General features: G+C 47.4%; 1 protein-coding gene across 1 annotated transcript in view; it reads right to left on the bottom strand.

The window, feature by feature from the left end:
- Positions 1-20,153, bottom strand: part of LOC138527772 (collagenase 3-like) — a 62,006-nt gene extending 41,853 nt beyond the window's left edge. The window contains exons 1-3 of the mRNA XM_069639053.1: positions 19,965-20,153; positions 7,168-7,403; positions 764-912 (exon numbers count right to left, since the gene is read on the bottom strand). Of these exons, the coding sequence (XP_069495154.1) occupies positions 764-912; positions 7,168-7,403; positions 19,965-20,117 (538 nt within the window). The 5' untranslated portion in view covers positions 20,118-20,153. The remainder of the gene's footprint in view (positions 1-763; positions 913-7,167; positions 7,404-19,964) is intronic.
- Positions 20,154-21,998: the final 1,845 nt, after the last annotated feature.

Genomic DNA, 21,998 nt, shown 5'->3' with positions numbered 1-21,998 from the left:
CAATCTGCATGGGACCTGTAAGTCACAGACTTCACACTGAGCAGTGATGACCTCTGATTCCTCTGAAACTGACAACATGCCAGTTTCTCAGCCATCGTATCATAGGTGAAATTAGTATCACACGCTATGGTAATTAATGTGATCCAGTTCAACACAGTTGACCCTACAGACTCCCACGGGCACCAGGAAACTGAAGCAGTGTTACACTATGCAGCTTGGCCAAGGATTGTAACCCTTGAGCCGCCTGTTTGAAACATGGACGGATCGCAAAAGGTAGACATACCCGTGTTGAAGACATACAGATGGGCTTCAGGGCGGGTGTAAGGAATTAAGCCCTATCAGGCAACGTTCTGTTTTGGCACTCCCATCCTTTGTAGTGTGGCTATATTTAATTTTTCAAGATTTAGTCAGGCGCCTGCCTGCTTCTGATAAGTCACCTTAGGTGGATTCCCAGAATTGCCGTGCTCTTGCACTGGCCCTGTGGAAGGCACTTACATTTTGCCCATCAGATAGTTGGTGATTTGCAATAATGTATATTTTACACTTAGCTAGCCATTTGTTAAATTGGAGTTTCTCTGAAAATCTGGCCCTTCATATTTAGCCCTTCACCCTCGGAGTAAAAGCCTTGTCTTGTTTGCTAAAAAAGACAGACAAGGGCTGTTTTGAAACTAGAAGAACAATCATTGGGGGAAACAACCTTTTCCGAAAGAGAAGATCACTGTTTAACAATAAGTAAGCTTTCTATGCCTATTAGAACACTCACCCCCAGACTTGAAAGAAATCATGATATCGGCTTCTCCAGAATTAATTTTGGTAAATTTAAGTGGAATTGCGCTGCTCCATACACTAAAGGCGCTTGCTATGGCTTGCTCCACGTCTGCCGGCTGCAGGTCTGGGGTGTAATTCTCCAATCTATCGGAAAAACAGTTATGTGGTCAGTATTATCTATGGCAGTCATATTTCAGTCTCTTCGAACTAAACAAATAAATCAAACCTGTCTTAAAAAATTGTTCCAATAACTGCGGTTCACAGAAGCCATCATTGTGCAGTGCATATGTAGCTATAAAAGGGGGACAAAAGGGGGGTGACAACATTTGGGATCTAACCCAGTGAATTGGACACTTTGGGATTTAATCCAGTTATTCTTTTTCTTTTTTCAGGTAGTATATTGGCCAGGACTTGGAGTGCGCGCCTCACCCCCCTTTTGTTTTTACATATAATTTGTGGAGATCCGGACTCCAGAGGCTGCAGCACCGGGGATATTTTGCCTTACAGTGGAGAACCATAGTTATGGTTTTCCCCCCTCCCCCTGCTAAGGATAAGATGGGTGCTCCTGGAGGGGAGTCTTTCCTTGGTCACCTGAATTGAACAAATGATTTCACTACAGCTCCCATAATCCTCAGACACTGCATTAGCAACTTAATTGGATTCACCTGAAAAGAAAGTCAACACAGCCTCCCTGAAGAGTGTTGGGACACGAAAGCGCTAGGAGGAGGAGAACAGCAGTTCAAATGCAGCAGAAGGGATCCAACCTTGTGAACATGTTTGCAACATTTGGGACCTAACCCAGTGAATTGGACACTTTGGGATTTAACCCAGTTATTCTTTTTCTTTTTTCAGGTAGTATATTGGCCAGGACTTGGAGTGCGCGCCTCACCCCCCTTTTGTTTTTACATATGTAGTTATATATGCAATTAATTAAAGGGTTTTTCTGAAAAGTAATCGTCAAAGAAAATAACATTCAAGGTACTGATCAAAGCATATTTCAAAACGATTTGGTGTTTGTAGGCTACACATACCTTTGCATGCTATCATGGGCGCGGCAGGGGTCAGAACACACTGTCCCCAAAAAGAGAGCTAGTAAAATAAATAAATACATCGTTTGCATTATTGAGCGAGTGATTTTAATTTGATCCATAATGCATATGTAGTGTTTGCATTTGCAAAGAACTTAAACGTGTTTACATGATCTGCAAAGAAAAAGACTGACGGTGTCCCTAATGCCCTGCACATCAGTGCGCATGGGTAAGGACTGACAGATAAAACACCCAGGCCTTCACTCCTGCACAGCCTTGTGAAAGCATGTGGGAGACCAGCCTAGAGGGTTCTAGGTGGGGCTGCTTAGTTACAATACCAGCATTACTAGGCAAAGTCAAGACACTTGTGTCCTACAGTGGTTGATACTGCCAGGCAGGCAGTGCTGGCCTTGGCATTATTGGGTAAAATAGTCATGGGTGTCTTATTACTGTTAGCGTACTGGCATCATTGGGTAAAGCCAAGACAGCGTGTTCTTACAGTGGCTGGAAGTACGGCTATATTGGACAAAGCTATGATCTGTGTGTTCTTAGAGTTACATTACTGGCATTGTTAGACTGTTGGGCAAAGCCAAGGACAATGCATTCTTGTGGTGGCTATTACTTTCAGGCAAACATCAATGGCATTGTGCTTATTCAGTAAATCCATCATGGGTAGGTTCCTAGTTAGGGTAATGGCATTTTTTTGCAAATCCAAGACATGTTTGTTCTTACAGTAGCTGTTACTGCCATTCTGGCCAAATTGGCAATACTTGCCTTTGCATTATTGGGAAAACAGTCATGGGAGAGTTCTTACAATTACATAACTTACATTATTGGGAAAATGCTGAACAAACGTGCCTTTAATTTTCCACTTCGACTGTATGTAATATGCACCATGTTAACCAATTATTTTAAAAAAAAGCTTTTATGCAGAGTACCATCCCACACCTCTCTTGCTTGTTTTGGGCTCCCCCACTTCACTCAGTTGCTTGTGCTTGTTACTGGGAAATATGTGTGCCCTCCCACTAAAATAAATCCACCAGCCACCGCTGTATACGATGGTATAAGAAATCTGCACAGATTGGTCCTCTGACATTTGCTGCAGAAGGTTTAATGGTTTGCCAAGAAAGGTCAAGGGCTATGCTGAGCATCCCTAGGAATGTCATATCAATAATGTGTGCATTTGTTTTGTCAACGTGTATTAGAGATTTCCTTTTTTGTGTGAAATTCTATCCACTTGTGCGTCCCTCAGCACTTTTTGCTGGACCACTGGATTTTTGACTAGTTCTCCTGAGTGAGTGGGAACCTTTTTTCACACTCCCTCATCCTTATACTTTGCGTTTGGGAACCTGTTTTACCTTTTTTTGGTGTTTCTTTTTGGAGTCATAATTTCCTCCAACTTTTCTGGTATCAACATTTTACTATCTGTGCGGTGTTGCTGGGAGCTCCTACAGCTTCCACTTTAGTATTTCTTTATTTTTCCTTGGTTGACTCACAGTTGCCAAGGCAGGGGGATACTTTTCTTTTCTTTTGCAAGATCAGCACACCCCGCCTTATGTGGAGTGCTAAGAGGATCCAATGTATCCCTTTTCTCGAGTCCCCAGTATGTTATTGGTTACTGTGACACGCATTCTGGTCAGGCTGCTGTAGATATACCTTTTTGCATGACTTCCCGTGGACATTTGTTGCAGGCTGTCTTTGCAGCTGTGGTAGGGGACACAAGGGACACCATTTGCACAAAATGATGGCTGTACTTTTTAAAGCCCTGTCCAAGGTGATTTGCCCTTTCTGATGTGTTCTTCTACCTTGCTTGGTGAAAGAGGATTCTGTGGTCCCTTTGTCACTGCCGGGCTTCCCAAGGAAAGCCTGTGAAGGGTCTCTGAGTGACTGGCAGGACAGGATGGGGGGAGGTGAGTGAAATTCCCCTTTCCTTTGACCTGCAGCGTGGCGGCCTGAAACCAATTCAGAGTGGAGTCTGGCTGTCCCCATTGTACAACCACCCCCCCCAAGTTTGAATGGTGCGTGGGTCATGATTGGTGGACTCAGCCAGTGTTCTGAGGTCCGGGAATAGAAACTCAGAGTCGACCGCTGGAACAGAAGATTCTAATGAAGAAGAATGAAGAAGGATGCCGTCAGCAACTTCCAGCGACTGCCAGAGCCTTCTGAATTATCGCTGCTGCCTCGACCTACACTTCTAAGCAACATGGAAGATCCAAACACAATGACCTCCACCCTTGGACGGGCCTAACCAATCCCAAGATGAACTACAATATGGGCCATCCCTGGAAGAGCTGAAACCTCCACGGCCTGCAATTGACTAATCCCCAGTGAACTGTGCTGCATCACTGTGCATCGTCACCTGAAGTGTGGTTTCACCTGGAACTTTGTGGGCATCCTCCTAAGCCAGCAGTGACTCCAGCCAGCTTCCCAAAATCTCCTCACCAGAGACGAGGACCGAGAAAAGAGTCTACCACCATGACAATCGTCTTTCATCCAGGCCTGAAAAAGGCCTACAAGCCAGAACTGCACATCTGTCTGCATTAGAGCTGTCACCAGATCCACTGAAGTCCCTTTCTTCTGTCACGAAGACTGAGAAACCAGTGATCATGTCTGCTGTCGCCTCACTTCTGGAACCATCCTGCAGCAACTGTTTTCTTCACTTGAGGGTACGGTCCTGCTCCTGGTAAAACTGATCTGGAGTCTGCTTGTTTGATGCCAGGGGCTGCCGATATCTTGCATCTTGCACCCCTCAAGGTCGTCATAGGATTACATTTGGGTGGACAACCTATTGTAATCTAATCCTTCCTTAGGACATTTGTCCTTGTGCCAATCTTTCAAGGACATCTCTTAACCTCTTTGACTTGTGAATCCTAACTTTTATGTACCTGCAAAATCAAGAAGAGATCATGTTGGACTCTGCCACTTTGAATATTGTACTCTGTTTTCCAGCCTTTTCTGCCCAACCTCTGATCACTGGTGGCCTAGCGTCCCCTCTGGATATGGTGAGACTCCCATAAGATAGGATTGGTCTCTTTATGTCAGGCTGGAACAAATGTACTAAATGTTATAAGTGTTTGAAAACATTTGCGTATATGTTTCAGAGGACTTTACTTTGTGATTTGTTACTGAAAAAGCTATTCTAATGTGACTTCAACTGTGGTTTATTTTCCAAAGAATATTGCAAGTTTTCTTCTATTATTTCACTGTGTTATAGTATTTACTTAACTTGAAAGTTACAACAGTGTGACTTGGTGGACATATTAAATAACTATTTTGGATATATGTTGTAAGGGTATCAGTGTTTTCTTGGACTAAGTGTATGCTCTGAGTCCTTTGTAACTCACTACATCCCTCCTCCCTCCTTAGACTAAGCCTGGCTGCTCACCCTTCTACCAAACCCTTGTGTAGGTCAGGCTAAACCTAAGTAGTGTAACCTTGTTCAGCCAAGGTGGGCCTTCTTAATTGCTGTCTCAGACAGTACTTTTGTAAAACCATCTAGCAATGTAGAACGCTTAAAAGCTTGTGACTAATATTATAAGATTTAGACAGGGATTTGGATGCAACTCAAATGTGGTACAATTTAATAGCCCATCACGGCACAGTCCCTAGGGCCAGCATTTCCTTGAGAACCTTTGAAGTGCTGGATGCAGTATTTCCCTTCACTAGCATGGTCTGAGGACCGAGTTAGGTGTATCTTCCCATTGTGTTAGTATGAATGTGCCCGTGGACAGACCTTTCTGGCAAGGCCTCCCTTGGGAGAGTCTTGAGAATGCTGGTCATGGAGAACTGGAAGGGGAACACGCGGCTGCCTCTATTTAACAAGGAAAGGGAAAGCGGAAACAGAATGAGGGCAGAGGTTGCCACTACCGCCACTTCCTCTTGGTAGGAGGATCCACGTGTAAATTGTTACAAAACCGTGGATAAACATGTCATTGTATAGGTTCACAAGCACCAAGAATCTAAATTTTCTATCAGTGAAAGGTCTTCTGAGAATGAGAACATGGTACATGTTCTATCAGTTTAAGGTCTTCTGAGAATGAGAACATGGTACATGTTCTATCAGTGTAAGGTCTTCTGAGAATGAGAACATGGTACATGTTCTATCAGTGTAAGGTCTTCTGAGAATGAGAACATGGTACATGTTCTATCAGTATAAGGTCTTCTGAGAATGAGAACATGGTGCATGTTCTATCAGTATAAGGTCTTCTGAGAATGAGAACACGGTAAATCCCAATTGGAAGGAACCAAGCCAGGTCTGGCTCTATGAATAACACTGCAGCTGTACCACAGTTTTCCAACTAGGTTTAGCTGAAAGGGCACATTTCATATCAGCTTGAAATAAGCTAAAATGAAAGAACAAAGACCTGCAACCTTCATGCAAGGTTCCAAAACAACTTCCTTAAGCATGGCGCGAAGGCGTTCTTATGGAGGAATTCAGAAAATCACAACTGCGTTGGGCAAGCACATGTGGAGAATTTTGAGTCCTTGGCCAGTCTAATCATCATTTTAATGAGGTCAGTTGTGCTGTCTCAGTTGCACACGTTAGCTGGATCAGCTGACAGGAGGTACACTGCTATGTTATACTGTAGGCTGCTGTTATTTGCATGGTTACCAGGTGCTCTGGCGTATCTGAAAGAGGGGTGGGAGGGGGGTTAGGAGAGTGAATAGAGAGTGAACAATGCAAGATAGCTTTGTTCTCGCACTGTTCTGTGCAGACAGGAAGTACCCTGAGCATGTGGGTCAGTTCCTAGGTGTTCGGTGTCAAGACCATAGAAGCGTTTGTGCCCAAAGTGAAGCCTTGTGTGCCCATGGTGCTAGGATGCACTGACCTAAGCTGCGTTATGAAAGTTAGTTGTAGAGGTGTCGCGTTCTGATGTTTGATTTCTCCTAGTGTGCTCAATTGCCACATGTGTGTGCGTGGCATTGCTGGTATCCATATTATGGTTTGAAACATAGAATGTAAGTGTGTCATTGTGGGTAGAGAGAATGCAATGCAGAACAAACTCGAGGGGCAGGTTTGCGAGGGGTGAGGACCATTTCTAAGCCACATATAGCAAATCATAACAAGCATGCAGGTTCGGGCGTTTGAGGGGGGAGTAGAGTTGACACGAAGAGAGGAAACTATTTTGAACCGCCTCAGGGTGGGTCATGCACATGAACGAGTGATGATACCATAACCTGGTGGAGTACGTGATTAATTTAGTTGATTCAGTTCACGCTGTGTCTAGACATTCTCAGTTGGGAGTTGACCAAATCACTGGGGATGGCTGCCCTTTTGGCCAACTCTGTCATGCATGTATCATATGAGTCGAGACACTCAATTAAGAGACAGCAATGCCGGAGGTTATTTAATTAAAATGTAAAAACATACCTGTATGTTACGACACCGGTCGTCCATTTTTTATTAGAGGGCATGAAATTATAATTTCCAACATCTGGAACCCCACATCTGGATAGTTGCATTATTTCCAGTGTCTTGCTATCCAAGCTTCCGGTAACATTAAGTCCAAAGAACTCCTGCATCTGTTTTATTTTTTCAGTGAAGGCATTCTTCGAACTTCGGCCAACACTCCGTAATGACATGTTGTAGTATGTTTGGAGATATTTCTAGTGAAAAAAAGCAATCAGATATTATGCATTTAAACGGCATGCACTCGCATGGACAATGTCATGTTTGAAACTCTGCATCTAAACACTCATTTCATGCACATCATTCAGTTTTTCAGAAAACACGTTGCCCATTAAAAGGAACCTCTTACCCCAACAACTAGAGAAGATTTGGTGGCTACTGAAAAAGAAACCTTTGGCTCTGGGACTAGCAATTTGCCACCAGTAGGGGGTTTGAGCAGGAGTTAGCCACGTGCACACCAAGCACAACACAATAGCGGCCAAGCATTTATGTTATCTGCTGGGAATAACATTGAGAGATCCAGGATTATGCTTCTAGGGGATACCGTATCTCTCGGCCGACCCAATGGACTGCTGCCTATTCCTGGCTTAGTTAAAAGCAACATGTGTCTTGAGATTAGGCTGCCTTCTCCTTTTTTGATAGAAGTTCCAATGCATTCAGTTATCTGTCTGTAGTGGTGTACGAATGAATGTTCTTTATGAAAGTTCTTTTCTCAATCGGCCAATTGATCCTGCAGGGTCCACCATTCCACGCCACAAGCGCGGGAGCTGGGCACTAGGATGCTGGAACATGAGATGATGAACCAACACACTTCACCAGTTTGTGCTTCTCAAGACTTGGGAAAGCAGGAATTATTCGGTTAAAGATATACGTGTTATTCTCTCTCTCTCTCACGACCTTTCCCCATCACTCTCTCACTCACTATTTTCACTTAAATCAAAGAACGCACAGAGCATTATGTGCACATTGTATATACTCACGCAATCACCCACTGAACCCAAGACTCCTTCAGTTTATTGTACTTTATGGAGATAGGAGGAGGTGCACCCTTATCAGGGGCTGCGGGTCATATGCTTCTCACTCCCATCTGCAGATACATCTCACAGAGCAGTACAAGCCAGCTACCCAGCCTGTCCCAGGCTGCCCCAGGATCTCCCAGGCTGTCCCAGGCTATCCAGGGCTGTGCCAGGCTGCCCCAGGCTGTCCCATGCTGTCACAGGCAGCCCCAGGCTGTCCCCGGCTGTCCCAGGCTACCCCAGGCTGTCCCAGGCTGCCCCAGGCTGTCCCACGCTGTCCCCAGATACCCAGGCTGTCGTAGGCTGTCCCAGGATCTCCCAGGCTATCCCAGGCTACCCAGGCTTTCGCAGGCTGTTCCAGGCTGCACCAGGCTGTCCCAGGCTGCACCAGGCTGTCCCAGGCTACCCAGGCTGTTCCAGGCTGTCTCAGGCTACCCAGGCTGTCCCAGGCTGTCCCATGCTCTCCTGGGCTATCCCAGGCTGTCCCAGGCTGTCCCGGGCTGTCCTAGGCTGTCCCAGGCTTCCCCAGGCTGTCCCAAGCTGTCCCAGGCTGCCACAGGCTGTCCCGGGCTGTCCCAGGATGTTCCAGGCTTCCCCAGGCTGTCCCAGGCTGCCACAGGCTGCCCCAGGATCTCCCAGGCTGTCCCGGGCTGTCCCCGGCTGTCCCAGGATGCCCCAGGCTGTCCCTGGCTGTTCTAGGCTACCAAGGCTGTCGCAGGCTGTCCCAGGCTGTCCCCAGCTACTCAGGCTGTCCCAGGTTACCCGGGCTGCCCCAGGATCTCCCAGGCTGTCCCCGGCTGTCCCAGGCTGCCCCAGGCTGTCCCAGGCTGCCCTAGGATGTCCCAGGCTGTCACAGGCTGTCCCAGGCTGTCACAGGCTGTCGCAGGCTGTCCCACGCTGTATCCAGTTACCCAGGCTGTCACAGGCTGTCCCAGGCTGTCCCCAGCTAGCCAGGCTGTCGCAGGCTGTCCCACGCTGTCCCCAGCTACCCAGGCTGTCACAGGCTGTCCCAGGCTGTCCCCAGATACCCAGGCTTTCGCAGGCTGTCCCAGGCTGTCCCCAGCTACCCAGGCTGTCCCAGGCTTTCCCAGGCTGCCCCAGGATGTCCCAGGCTGCCCTAGGCTGTCTCAGGCTGTCCTAGGCTACCCAGGCTGTCCCAGGCTGTCACAGGCTGTCCCCAGCTATCCAGGCTACCCAGGCTGCCCCAGGTTGTCCCATGTTGTCCCAGGCTGACCCAGGATGGTTTTCATTCATAACTTGAGGGACCTGCCAAATGATGTTAGGCATTTTCCTTACAGCGACTCAAAAGTGGTGATGACTGGAAGGGATAGAAGTCATCTTAACCGCTGGCTGTCCCAGGCTGCCCCAGGCTGTCTCAGGCTGCCCTAGGATGTCCCAGGCTGTCACAGGCTGTCCCAGGCTGTTACAGGCTGTCGCAGGCTGTCCCACGTTGCCCCCAGCTATCCAGGCTGTCCCAGGCTGTCCCCAGCTAGCCAGGCTGTCCCCAGCTCCCCAGGCTGTCGCAGGCTGTCCCACACTGTCCCCAGCTACCCAGGCTGTCGCAGGATCTCCCAGGCTGTCCCGGGCTGTCCCCGGCTGTCCCAGGATGCCCCAGGCTGTTCCTGGCTGTTCTAGGCTACCAACGCTGTCGCAGGCTGTCCCAGGCTGTCCCCAGCTACTCAGGGTGTCCCAGGTTACCCAGGCTGCCCCAGGATCTCCTAGGCTGTCCCCGGCTGTCCCAGGCTGCCCTAGGATGTCCCAGGCTGGCCCAGGCTGCCCCAGGCTGTCACAGGCTGTCGCAGGCTGTCCCACGCTGTCCCCAGTTACCCAGGCTGTTGCAGGCTGTCACAGGCTGTCCCAGGCTGTCACAGGCTGTCGCAGGCTGTCTCACGCTGCCCCCAGCTACCCAGGCTGTCCCCAGCTCCCCAGGCTGTCGCAGGCTGTCCCACACTGTCCCCAGCTACCCAGGCTGTCGCAGAATCTCCCAGGCTGTCCCGGGCTGTCCCCGGCTGTCCCAGGATGCCCCAGGCTGTTCCTGGCTGTTCTAGGCTACCAAGGCTGTCGCAGGCTGTCCCAGGCTGTCCCCAGCTACTCAGGCTGTCCCAGGTTACCCAGGCTGCCCCAGGATCTCCCAGGCTGTCCCCGGCTGTCCCAGGCTGCCCCAGGCTGTCCCAGGCTGCCCTAGGATGTCCAAGGCTGTCCCAGGCTGCCCCAGGCTGTCACAGGCTGTCGCAGGCTGTCCCACGCTGTCCCCAGTTACCCAGGCTGTCGCAGGCTGTCCCACGCTGTCCCCAGCTACCCAGGCTGTCACAGGCTGTCCCACGCTGCCCCCAGCTACCCAGGCTGTCGCAGGCTGTCCCCAGCTACCCAGGCTGTCCCAGGCTGCCCCAGGATGTCCCAGGCTGCCCTAGGCTGTCTCAGGCTGTCCTAGGCTACCCAGGCTGTCCCAGGCTGTCACAGGCTGTCCCCAGCTACCCAGGCTACCCAGGCTGCCCAGGTTGTCCCATGTTGTCCCAAGCTGTCCCAGGATGGTTTTCATTCATAACTTGAGGGACCTGCCAAACGATGTCAGGCATTTTCCTTACAGCGACTCAAAAGTGGTGATGACTGGAAGGAATAGAAGTCATCTTAACCTCTGGCTGTCCCAGGCTTCACCAGGCTGTCTCAGGCTGCCCCAGGATGTCCCAGGCTGTCACAGGCTGTCCCAGGCTGTCACAGGCTGTCGCAGGCTGTCCCACGCTGCCCCCAGCTAGCCAGGCTGTCGCAGGCTGTCCCAGGCTGTCCCCAGCTAGCCAGGCTGTCGCAGGCTGTCCCAGGCTGCCCCAGGATGTCCCCGGCTGCCCTAGGCTGTCTCAGGCTGTCCTAGGCTACCCAGGCTGCCCCAGGCTGTCACAGGCTGTCCCCAGCTACCCAGGCTACCCAGGCTGCCCCAGGCTGTCCCATGTTGTCCCAGGCTGTTCCAGGCTGTCCCAGGATGGTTGTCATTCATAACTTGAGGGACCTGCCAAATGATGTCATGCATTTTCCTTACAGCGACTCAAAAGTGGTGAAGACTGGAAGGGCTAGAACTCGTATTAATCGCTGGCATTGCTCTGCGTTATGGTGGCCTGTGATCAGGCAATTCCGTTTGTGAAAGGAGTGTTGGAACTCTGTCACTAGGGGGTGCCTTGTATGGTATATCTAATCATGCAAGAATTAGGTGGGCGAAGGCAGCAACTAGCGCTTGCATTTCTCTGTTCCTGGCCTCTCCTATCTTATTCTGATGCCAGATAGCTCTGAAACTTGCACATTCCGGCATGTTTCCTAGCTGGTCGCTCTGAGTAAGCAGACCTGGTTAAAGCCATGTGGCCGGAGGATGGCCAACTACCAGCATGAAATAGCATTATACACATACATGAACAAATAATATTGATCAAATATTGACAAGCCCAATCGTTTTGGCGGATTGTATAGGCATTAGCATCATATAAAAAAATAATACATAAAATAAATAAATAAATCCCCAAATACCATTCGCAAGTATTGGAAAGAACAGAGCAAATGTTATGTTATTCATAAAGGGGAGATATGCATAAAGAAGCTTGAATCTCTGGAAGATATTGCCAAGGTCTGTGAGAACAACAGTTCAAAACAACCAGGAAAAAATCCCAAAAATAAATCAGGCGAACTGTGAAACAGAATATGTTCTTTAAACTGATTTTATTTTCCACGTTTTGGCGTGTTTAAATAGGCAAACAATATAGCTATTCCTGTCCGAGGTTCACTTTGCAAAAGGTATTCCTGCTTATAATTAGCAGATTTCTCTAATGTGGAATACATTTGCTTTCAATTAGTGTGATAAATGAAACGGCAATACATTTTAAAAATATGAGCTTCCCTTACACTTTTGCATTAAGCTCTGCAAATGTGCAACATGTGAAAACACAAGCTCATTTTGAAAATATCGCAAAGGCAACCCTTTGGCAATAACCAGGCACGCTGGATGCGTGACTTTTTGTAAAGGTTTGAATGTAATGTCATGTATTTTGTCATTTGTATAGTGTCTTTTCCCATTGGTATGGCCTCAAAGCACTGTCGCATTTGAGGCATAGAGTGCACACACCGTCTCTGGCGCCTTTTATAATAACCTGTTGCTTTGCTCCAGTGCTCTCTGTCTGCGTTGTGCCAGGAGGCGAATAAAGAAATCCTTTGGGGGCTGTACAACTGTGCTTGGACAGGCATGGCCTAGAGCGCAAAACTGTCACTGCAGAAGGATCTTGGGCAGAGGGTACCACATCGGGGAGATGGTTACAATGCAGGCTGGGACATTGAATGTGTGGCCTCATAAATTGCTATACATACACATCCATTAGCTTGGTGTCATGACTTGTGACTTGCCTTCCCTCGTGTTGCTAAGTATGTTTGGAATGCTCTGAGTGCCTGCATACAGAATGCTGAGAGAATGTTATCTGCTGTGTGTTCTGAGACTGACAGTTGAAGAGAGCCTGACTGAGAACAGGGTGCCAGGGGATGTCTCCCAAGAGTCTTACCTGATATGTCCTAGTTGTGTCCCACTTGGAAGTGAATGTACCTGTAACTTGTACCTGGAACTGAAACTAAGTAAAAAAGCTTTTGTGTGTCATACCTGAGACTCAGAGTCATCTGTACCAAGATACCTCCTTACAATACTTGGCTTTGTAATAATCAGACTCAACCAGCTTTGCTTACCAGGTGTATCAAAATCACTCATTCAAAAGGTGCAACTCTACACCTTTGCGGGAGACACTGGACCTTAAGTGCCATTGCTTTTCAAGCGGTTAATACATAACTCTGATTTAGCCAGACACTCTAAATTGATTTGACTATACATATGAATGTGGGAAGGACATCAGATCCTCACACAACACATGCAGACTTCACACTACCAAGACATAATGCTAATGGCTGCCCCAAGAATATATAAGCTTTGACCCTATAATAAACAAACATGGGCCATTAAAAAATCTATCATTGGAGTAGGGTGAGTTTCAAACCCATTTCCCCTGTGTGAGAAACCAAAGGGTTCCCCTTCAATGCTCTTCTCAAGTGGCCAGGGAAAGGCCATCGCTTTTGGATCCTGACCCTGGGGGTGGAGAAGCGAGGGAGGATCACCTAGGTGGAGGGTCCTTGGGGATTGGAAGTGGGACGCCCTCGGGTGAGACATGGTAGACCCCTTTCCGTGTTGAGGAACAATCAAGCCTTCCCCTGAGCTTTGTAGGCTACTGTAGAACAGCCCCCTTAATTTCCCCACATTTGAAATATACAAGTACTGGGATGAAGAAGAAGAGACTTAGAGTAATGAACACTACACCTTTTCACAATTTTGGTACTGGGACGAGGAAGATGCCTGCAAAGAACTGTGAGGGTCAGGCATGTCCCTTTAACTATGGTCAGGCAAGTCTGATGGTGAATCCACACCTGCAACCTGTTGAAATGTTATAGGTGTATAAAGAGAAGCCAGTGAAATAACATGGAGTGCAATAGGGAGGCCTGTGTGGAAGCTGCCAGCAGGGAACCCATGTCGTGAGGATGCAGCCATGGTGGGGCCGAACAGGAAGCCAGGAGGCTGGCCAAATCCCAGGAGAACTGTGGAGCTCCCAGGCAGGTGGGCTGTTGGATTGCCACAAGAATGGGAGCCTCCGTGCTTGGCTGAATGTAGCAGCATCTGCGAGCGAGTAGAAAGAAAAGGACACATCCGTGTGGAGGAGGCGAAGACGCTGGCGGGTGCTGCAGAGCACCAGAAGTGTGAGCACGGCTCGCAGGGGCCGGTCCGTCGACCAGCAAAGCAAGAAAAAGGCAGCAGGAGCTGCCAGAGAGGAAGCCGTAGAACGGTGAGTATTGGGAAGGCACTCAGAGCCGTGGCACCTCTGCAACACTGCAGGTGAGTAACGCAGTGCCGCTTAAGACTTATTGAGCGCCGAGCTGGGTGAAACCTGAAACATTGATGAAATATATATATATTGAATACCGAAATAAGTGCAAAGCTTGAAACAATGCTGAACTATATACATCGAATTTGAAACAAGGCTAAAACATATCTGTTGACTACTGAACTAAATGAAAATTGGAACTTAAGCCGAACAGAAGCCAAGAGGAAAGTGCCCTTTTGAAAAGCATTATGCAGCAAATATCGCAAGTGTGAAGAAGTGTAGCGAAAGTTGTGGTATGGACCAGACCACCCCAAAGTGAACTTTATAACTGAAAACAATGCGACAAGGGCAGAGCCTGGCAAGAGAGGTGTGACAAGTGGGGCCAAAGCCAAGAGGCTAACTGGAAAAAGCGCAGATTAACTTGTGTGAACTGGAGAGCTTGGGGATTTCCTGGTTGCACGACCTGTGATGGTTGGACTGTGTGGTCTGACAACTGTGCCTAGACCAGTGAGCCCTAAATGAGGGAAACTAAAGACAATTTAAAATAAACCCAAAGAGAAGCACTATAACCCGACTGGACAGGCTAACTAGAGGATGCTACATTGAATTCTTGGGGAAGGGAACCCTGAGACTTGAAAGACTACAAGTGCTGTCTTGAGGGCAGAGCCTCGAGACCTCTGTGCCCTTGAACTGTGTTGCTTGAGACTTGGGGAAGAGAGCCCAAGGGAATGTTTGGAAATGTATTGCATCGAACTTGGAAAAGGTAATACTAAGACTTTTGTGAACCTTCTTGAACTTGGGTAAGGGAAGCTGAAGAAGAAGCTAAGAGCTGGACCAAGCTCAGAACTATATGTTGATCCCTATTTCTTTCAGTATTGACATCCCTACACATTGCTTAGTTGTAGTTGTGAGGACAAGTATAGGTTTTGGACACAGGCAGACTTTTCAGTTGAACTCTTTGGCCCTCATTAGGACCCTGGCGTTAAGGGTTTAACGGCGCCGTAAAAGGTGTCGGCGCCGTTAAACCCTTAACGCCTGATTACGAGGTCCCTTTGCGGCTCCTGACCTTAACGGCTGGTCTGGACCAGCCGTTAAAGTAGGGACCCGCAAAGGGACTTTTGAGGTAATCACGGTACTGCAATTTGCGGTACCGTAATTACCACCTTCCCCAGTCCCATTGAGCCCTATGGGGCAAAAATGGGAATGGGGAAGGGCCAATGATAAATGGGGAATTACCGCCCCGCCAACCTTGGAATGGGGCGGTATTTCCCCATTTACCATTGGCGGACTTGTTACAATACCGGCAGCAACCATGGTGCTAATAGCGCCATTGGTTACCGCCGGTGTTGTAATGAGGGCATTTGACTCAGACTGTCCTTAGTATTATTCAGATAGGGAAATCCCACCTTTGCATTGGGCAAGTTAGGCCTTCTACCATCCTGACATTTCATTTAATAAAGTATCTGATTTTGAACTTTAAATCTGTTGTCTGTGTCTTGAGGTGAGCAGTCATACAGTACTGATTTACCATAAATGCACGCCCCATGAAGGCATTACAAGAGTACATGAGCTAAAGATGATATCAGTAGGCCAAATTCTTGTGTGCTGTGTGGCTTGTGTCCGGTGCCACGCTGTGGAGGGTGAGGGAAGGTGCTGTTAGTTTCTCCTTAGCCCCATCACTGGTGGTAAAGAAAGGAACTCATTCCCCACAGGCTTCTCCATGGTCTAAAGGGTCTCGTATCGGGCCAATGGGTGCAACGCTTGTCTGCCGATATTACACATGTTGATGATAAGTAATGAATTAGAATGTCATTTGTATCGCCATGGTTAGTCAAGTTGATTAATATGTATCATCCAGGCAGTGGGCTACTTTTATCTATCTTAAAAAATAATTTTCGTCCTTCAATGAATGCATTCGAAGTACAGGCCAGGCGCCCAATTGGAACTATTGACCCGCAAGTAGCAGTCTGATCTCCTCAGCAGGCGCTCAGTCAACAGAGCCGTGTCAGAAGCTCATTCAAGCTCTTTGGAAGTCTGCAGCCCTGAAAAACAACTGCCCTAGCTACAGAAAAGCTGATTTCTCAGATCTGCTGGCAGGGCAGGAGTTTTCCCCGTCCCCCATAAGAACACTCACTTTCCATAAAGGTATTTCCTTGCTCACACTCACAGTGCCCCCCTCGCCCCTGCTGCAGCTGTAAGAGGCGCGGAGTGTGTCACTTTGTTTGAGAGTTGCGGGAGGGCACCTATGGACGGCACAGCTGGGCTGTGACCGTGCAGCCCTTTGTTGTGAGGTGCCCCCTAGGTCATGTGCACCGTCAGGGGATAGCAAATAATAAATTGGAATAGGAAGGCTAATGGGGAAAAAGAGATGGCAGATAATCAGAGTCCAAAAAAAATGCACACCGTGGGAAATCATGTAAACCGTGGGAAATCACAGATAAAAACATGTACACCGTGGGGAAATCATTTGATAAAAGACGCGCATGGCAAATTTGAAAAATGCTAATGGCTGGCGTTCAGTGCAGTCCCGCACGCCCGCCTCAAGGGGCTACGTGACAGGTATACACGCTTGAAGAGATAAAAGCAGAACTGCATTTGGGAACCATATTGTTTTCATGGGTTGGGGTTGGAGGTCAGCTGAAAGAAAAACCGTAGCCCTGCCAGGCTGCAGAATGAAACTGGTCCCATGAATTGATGGGAAGGGAGCTTGTTTTTCTGCAATCGCTGTCCATGTGCCCAGTGCAGTGCATTTACATGTAAACTGCGGTACTGCCCGGGTATATGGTGCCTGTGTCTGCGGCAAAAGGGCACAGTGACAAAAGTTGTGGTAAGTAAGTTCCGCGTGTGTGTTGTATAGTTGCGTATATTTTCACAAGGATTTCTAATCATGTTGTGCACTCGTTTATATTCACCATTTGTTAATTGGTCCATGTTTTATTTTTGCAAATGTAAGCCAGGACAGCGCCGTATGTCAGAAAAAACAATTGGCACACCCTGTTATTTGCACCCGAGTCTCACCCAGAAGGCGCGAGTCTCACACTTTAGTGTGCAGTTTTGCACCCACCCTGCAAGGCCCACTCAAGAGGGCAGCGAACTCACCAATAACTATTGGGGTCCTTTTAACACACCAAGAGTTTCCCCCAATCTTCCTGCCCCTCACGATTTGGGCTGTAGTCTGTAGACCTATCAATTAGTGCATTCACTGTAAAATGTTGCTAATTTGTTAGAGTCCTACAGTATATTTCCTATTGCTCATCATCTGCACCCTCTATCAATGGCTTCCTCCGTTGCTCTATTTCCCCTTCGCATTCCATTGCACACCTGCACCCCTTATCACATCCTCCACGAAAATGTGCACTCTCCTCCTTGCACCTACAAATGCAAAATGCAAAGAACAACAGGAAATGTCAAAAACGATTGGCATTGCCAATGCTTGTTTATAAGAGCCATGATTGCTGATGCCCCTGGTAACCGGGGAAGAAAGCTTTCCTGGTTCATACTCTTTTCACCTACACTAACGTGTACTGCTAGAGGTCTTATATTCTCACAAAATTATGATGTACAGGACAAAAAGAAGTAAACATAGAGACATATTTGTGTTTTGCGCCACAGTGGTTGGGGCGTCTGCTGTTTCTAAATTTTTAATGGCTAGATGTATAAAAGATATTACTTGAATACTGTTTATTAATGAAAGGCTCTGATCTCACCCGGGCAAGGGACGTTTTATGGTATTTCGTATTTGTTTTTACTCTGAGATAAATAATTCGCGATATTTATAACCATCATCCTTTGGTTGCTAAACTATGGGCGGGTTGGGGGCGTTCTTGACCACCTGATCCATCAGTGTCAAATTAATTCTGATGTAACTTTGAAAGCCTGATTAATTGACTTCTATCTGACTTTCGGCCCAATTTAGAAAGGATTTTACCATTGAAAAACTCATTTGTAAATAAGGCCCTTAGGCTCTCTCCTGCCCCACACAGTGCTTAATGTGATTATGCTTCTTTTCAAGTCTTGTGTCATGAAGCTCGATTCTATTTTTCTTTCTATCTTATTGGGGTTTTTTTCTTCTATTGTTCAGCATTTATGTATTTTCTCACCAGGGAGTGAGGGGTGCATTTAGAGAGATATTATTATACCATTTTTTTCTTTTCACATAATAAAAAAACAAATGATAATGCTTCTCCTTTAAGTATTAGCAAACTATTTCTTTCAATTGTGCTTTGCTTTGTATTAACACTGAGTTTATTGTTTAGACAGGGTACAACTCAGCAAAATATCTGGATTAATTTTCAAGTTCACTTTGATTATTTTTACACAATGTTTTATGGAAAGAAAATATTGATTTTATTTGTCACTCACAACTTAAACAGAGAACGTAGTTAATTGGTTTAAATGGTTATGGTGTGAACTATTCCTTCCATATTAAAAACACGGGGGGTTCTGGGAGTCTGTCTACCGGAACGAACACGGCCCATTGACCTGTTCTTGGGTGGATGGCCCCCAGAGAGTCTCAAACAAGTCTTTAGCTCACTCTCCCTTTCACAGAGGAGAAATATCCCTGCAAATCAGTCCTCGTCCTGCCCAGGGGCAGTCCAGCACCAAACAAGAGTACCAGTCCAGCACCTGAACAAGAGTACCAACAGCAACCCCAGACACGTGTTTTTCGGCCTAGTCAGGCCTCATCAGTGAGGTGGAACTGTGCCTCTCTAAGAACAATGAGCAAGGGGTCCACGTCTGGATTTCCCATGTAATTTAGGATGAGACCCATTGACCGTGTTTGTTCCGGTAGAAGGACTCCCAGAACGCCCCTTCTTTTGCATATTAAAAACGCTGGGCATCATTACATTTCGGGCAGTCCGGAAATAACAGTGGCAGTAAACCCGCCGCCACTGTTAATTCTGGACCGCCCGATCTCGAGTCCTGCAGGCGGGAGTTGGCGTTTCCCTTGGGACTCAATGGGAATGGGGATTTACAGAATTCTGCCTACGGAATTTCTGGGTCACCGGTGTTGTAAAGCCCCGGTAATTCCAGGAATCACGGAGGCGGAATGGTAATACGAGTCTGCCGGTAACCAGGCGGTTTCACCGCCTCGGTTACTGCCAGACTCGTAATGAGGCCCACTGTAACATTACATGATAATAAAACAGAAATTGTAAATATGGATTAAAAAAAAACTTACAGTGAAATTTGAATGAAAATTACTGAAGCAAAGAATTAGGTTTATGTAAATCACCAGCTCTAACACGGGGGCCCTGTTAGGTGGAAGCAGTTCATTCAATCTTTTTTTCTTTACACTCTGAGACTTGTAGCCCTGCATTCAGAACGTCAAAATAAAAATTGCAAGCACAGGGTATAAAACCAGGACTGGCATGCTACTGAAAACTGACACGGCTACACCAATAAGCATTATGGCCCTCATTACGAGTTTGGCAGCAGTTCTGTGGTAAGGTGGAGGAGGACTTACCTCCAGCGAAATGCAGGAGGTAAATCCTCCACTTCAGGGAGAAAATCAGGATTTGGCAGAGTAGTAAAGGTGAAGGTAATTCCGTTACCACTACTTCTTTGCCACTCGGTCCAACTCGGCAGGAGGCCCTTTGTACTGGATCGGCCACTGCAATGTTCCACATGTAGAGAGATCCTACAGACAAACTGAGACTGCCATTGAAGTTCATACAAAATACTGTGTCTGTCAACAAAACCCCAAAACACAGATAAAAACGTTGTAAAGAAACCAACATATGAGCACACTTAGCTAGCACTTTAAGAGAGGCCAACCATGTGGCTGTGGAAAGCAAGGGCTAAGGAACAAGAGAAAAAAGGATCCTAATTGTTGAAAAATAAAGGTGCATACCTTTGCCAGTTCCTCGTCAATCTGATCCTTTGAAACAGGTTGTTCTTTGTCATTTGGGAGCGGCGCTGCCCATACCACCAGCAACAAGCTTAGGAGGATAAGTACGGGTGCACCAAGCAATGCCATCATGGGTCCCAGGCTTTTTCTTGACATCTCGCTGGATACTGACACACAGCTGGGTCTTTCCAGGTTTATTTTTGCCTCACTCTTTTAGCACCTTATATACTAGCAGAGCCGTTCGCAAACCCCCTCCCCCAAGTGGGTATGCTAATTGCATTCAGTTATGTGTCACTGCCTGAAACTGAGCTACCCCCATCATGCCAATTACTGAGGTTGTTTTGAAGATTTTATGGATTAGAGCAGGAGACTTTTGTCTGGACTCCTGCATGGATGATTCACAGCTCATTCAACTACTTTGTTGCAACAATGTCTGTGCAGAGAAATCTGCATTGAATTCAAAACGGGGTGAAGGTTCCACATAAATTACGGTAATTAGTCATTTGTGATTCATATATTAGTTTTTCATGTCTCTCAAGCTCTGTTCAATACTAAATGGTGGAAGAACAGCTTTGTTTCTGTTTTAAAAAACGAGTTTAATTTTGATTGCAAAAAATCCTGAAAAGACGTCGTTTTTTTATTTTTGTAAAAAGAAGAAAAAAAAAGGAATTAAGTAAAACATGTCCTTTTAATGCATGGCAATTCCTTTTTTTTTTTATAACAGATTACATTTCTCTGCCCACTTCAATTGCACAGGAACGAGGACCGGCTTTGGGGAACATTGGTAAGGCCAGTCTTTTACCTCCCCTGTCTGCCGCGACCAAGCACCCTATTTCCCAGTACAGAGCAGTCCTGTGCTCGTAGGCCTTCCACCTCTCTCCTCCCTCGGCCTGTCTCCAATGACCTCCGTCCACCTGCTGGGAAGGATGATTGGCCAGAGAGAGACCACGTGACCCAGAAAACCTATTTGACTTACTCTCTCAGATCAGCCTTGCCAAGGCAGCCTGAAAAGGCCAAAATGCTAAGGCTGACTTCCTGTTTGCCTGTTTGCAAGGAGCCCCAGCATGCTCTGCAACACCCTCCACCCTGAAGCACCAGACAGCTCACAATAAGGTAAGATGGTGGGCCTCATTACGACCCAGGCGGTAAGTTACCGCCTGGGCCGTGACTTTACCACCATGGCGTAAACTACGTTTACGCCATGGTGGTTGGCGGACTTACCGCCCCATTCCGACCTTGGCGGGGCGGTAAATCCCCAATCCCCATTTACCCTTCCCCATTCCCATTTTTGCCCCATAGGGCATAATGGGAGTGGGGAAGGCGTTAATTACGCCACCGTAAATTACGGTGGCGTAATTAACTCCATGGTCCCTTAGCGCCATGGATTTTAACACCTGCTAAAAGCAGGTGTTAAAAGCGCCATGGCGCTAAGGGACCTCGTACTCAGGCGGTAAGGGTCGGCGCTGTTAACGCTGCCGTAAACCCCTTACCGCCTGGGCCGTGACTTTACCACCATGGCGTAAACTACGTTTACGCCATGGTGGTTGGCGGACTTACCGCCCCATTCCGACCTTGGCGGGGCGGTAAGTCCCCAATCCCCATTTACCCTTCCCCATTCCCATTTTTGCCCCATAGGGCATAATGGGAGTGGGGAAGGCGTTAATTACGCCACCGTAAATTACGGTGGCGTAATTAACTCCATGGTCCCTTAGCGCCATGGATTTTAACACCTGCTAAAAGCAGGTGTTAAAAGCGCCATGGCGCTAAGGGACCTCGTACTCAGGCGGTAAGGGTCGGCGCTGTTAACGCTGCCGTAAACCCCTTACCGCCTGGGTCGTAATGAGGCCCGGTGTCTTGACTAATAACGTACAGTCTGTGTGCCGACCAGATAGTTTGCCACACAGATAGTTTGTCACACTGATAGTTTGCCACAGCTAATCTTACCCCCCAAGAGTATCTTCCACTGCAATATGTCTGCCAATGTGATATTCTGCCATTGTGATATTTTACCAAGAGGTAGGTTTTACTGCAGTGCTA

Source organism: Ambystoma mexicanum, chromosome 7q, assembly GCF_040938575.1.
Source record: "Ambystoma mexicanum isolate Mex_15411 chromosome 7q, UKY_AmexF1_1, whole genome shotgun sequence".
Taxonomy (NCBI): domain Eukaryota; kingdom Metazoa; phylum Chordata; class Amphibia; order Caudata; family Ambystomatidae; genus Ambystoma; species Ambystoma mexicanum.
This window is presented reverse-complemented; position numbering and strand designations above follow the sequence as displayed.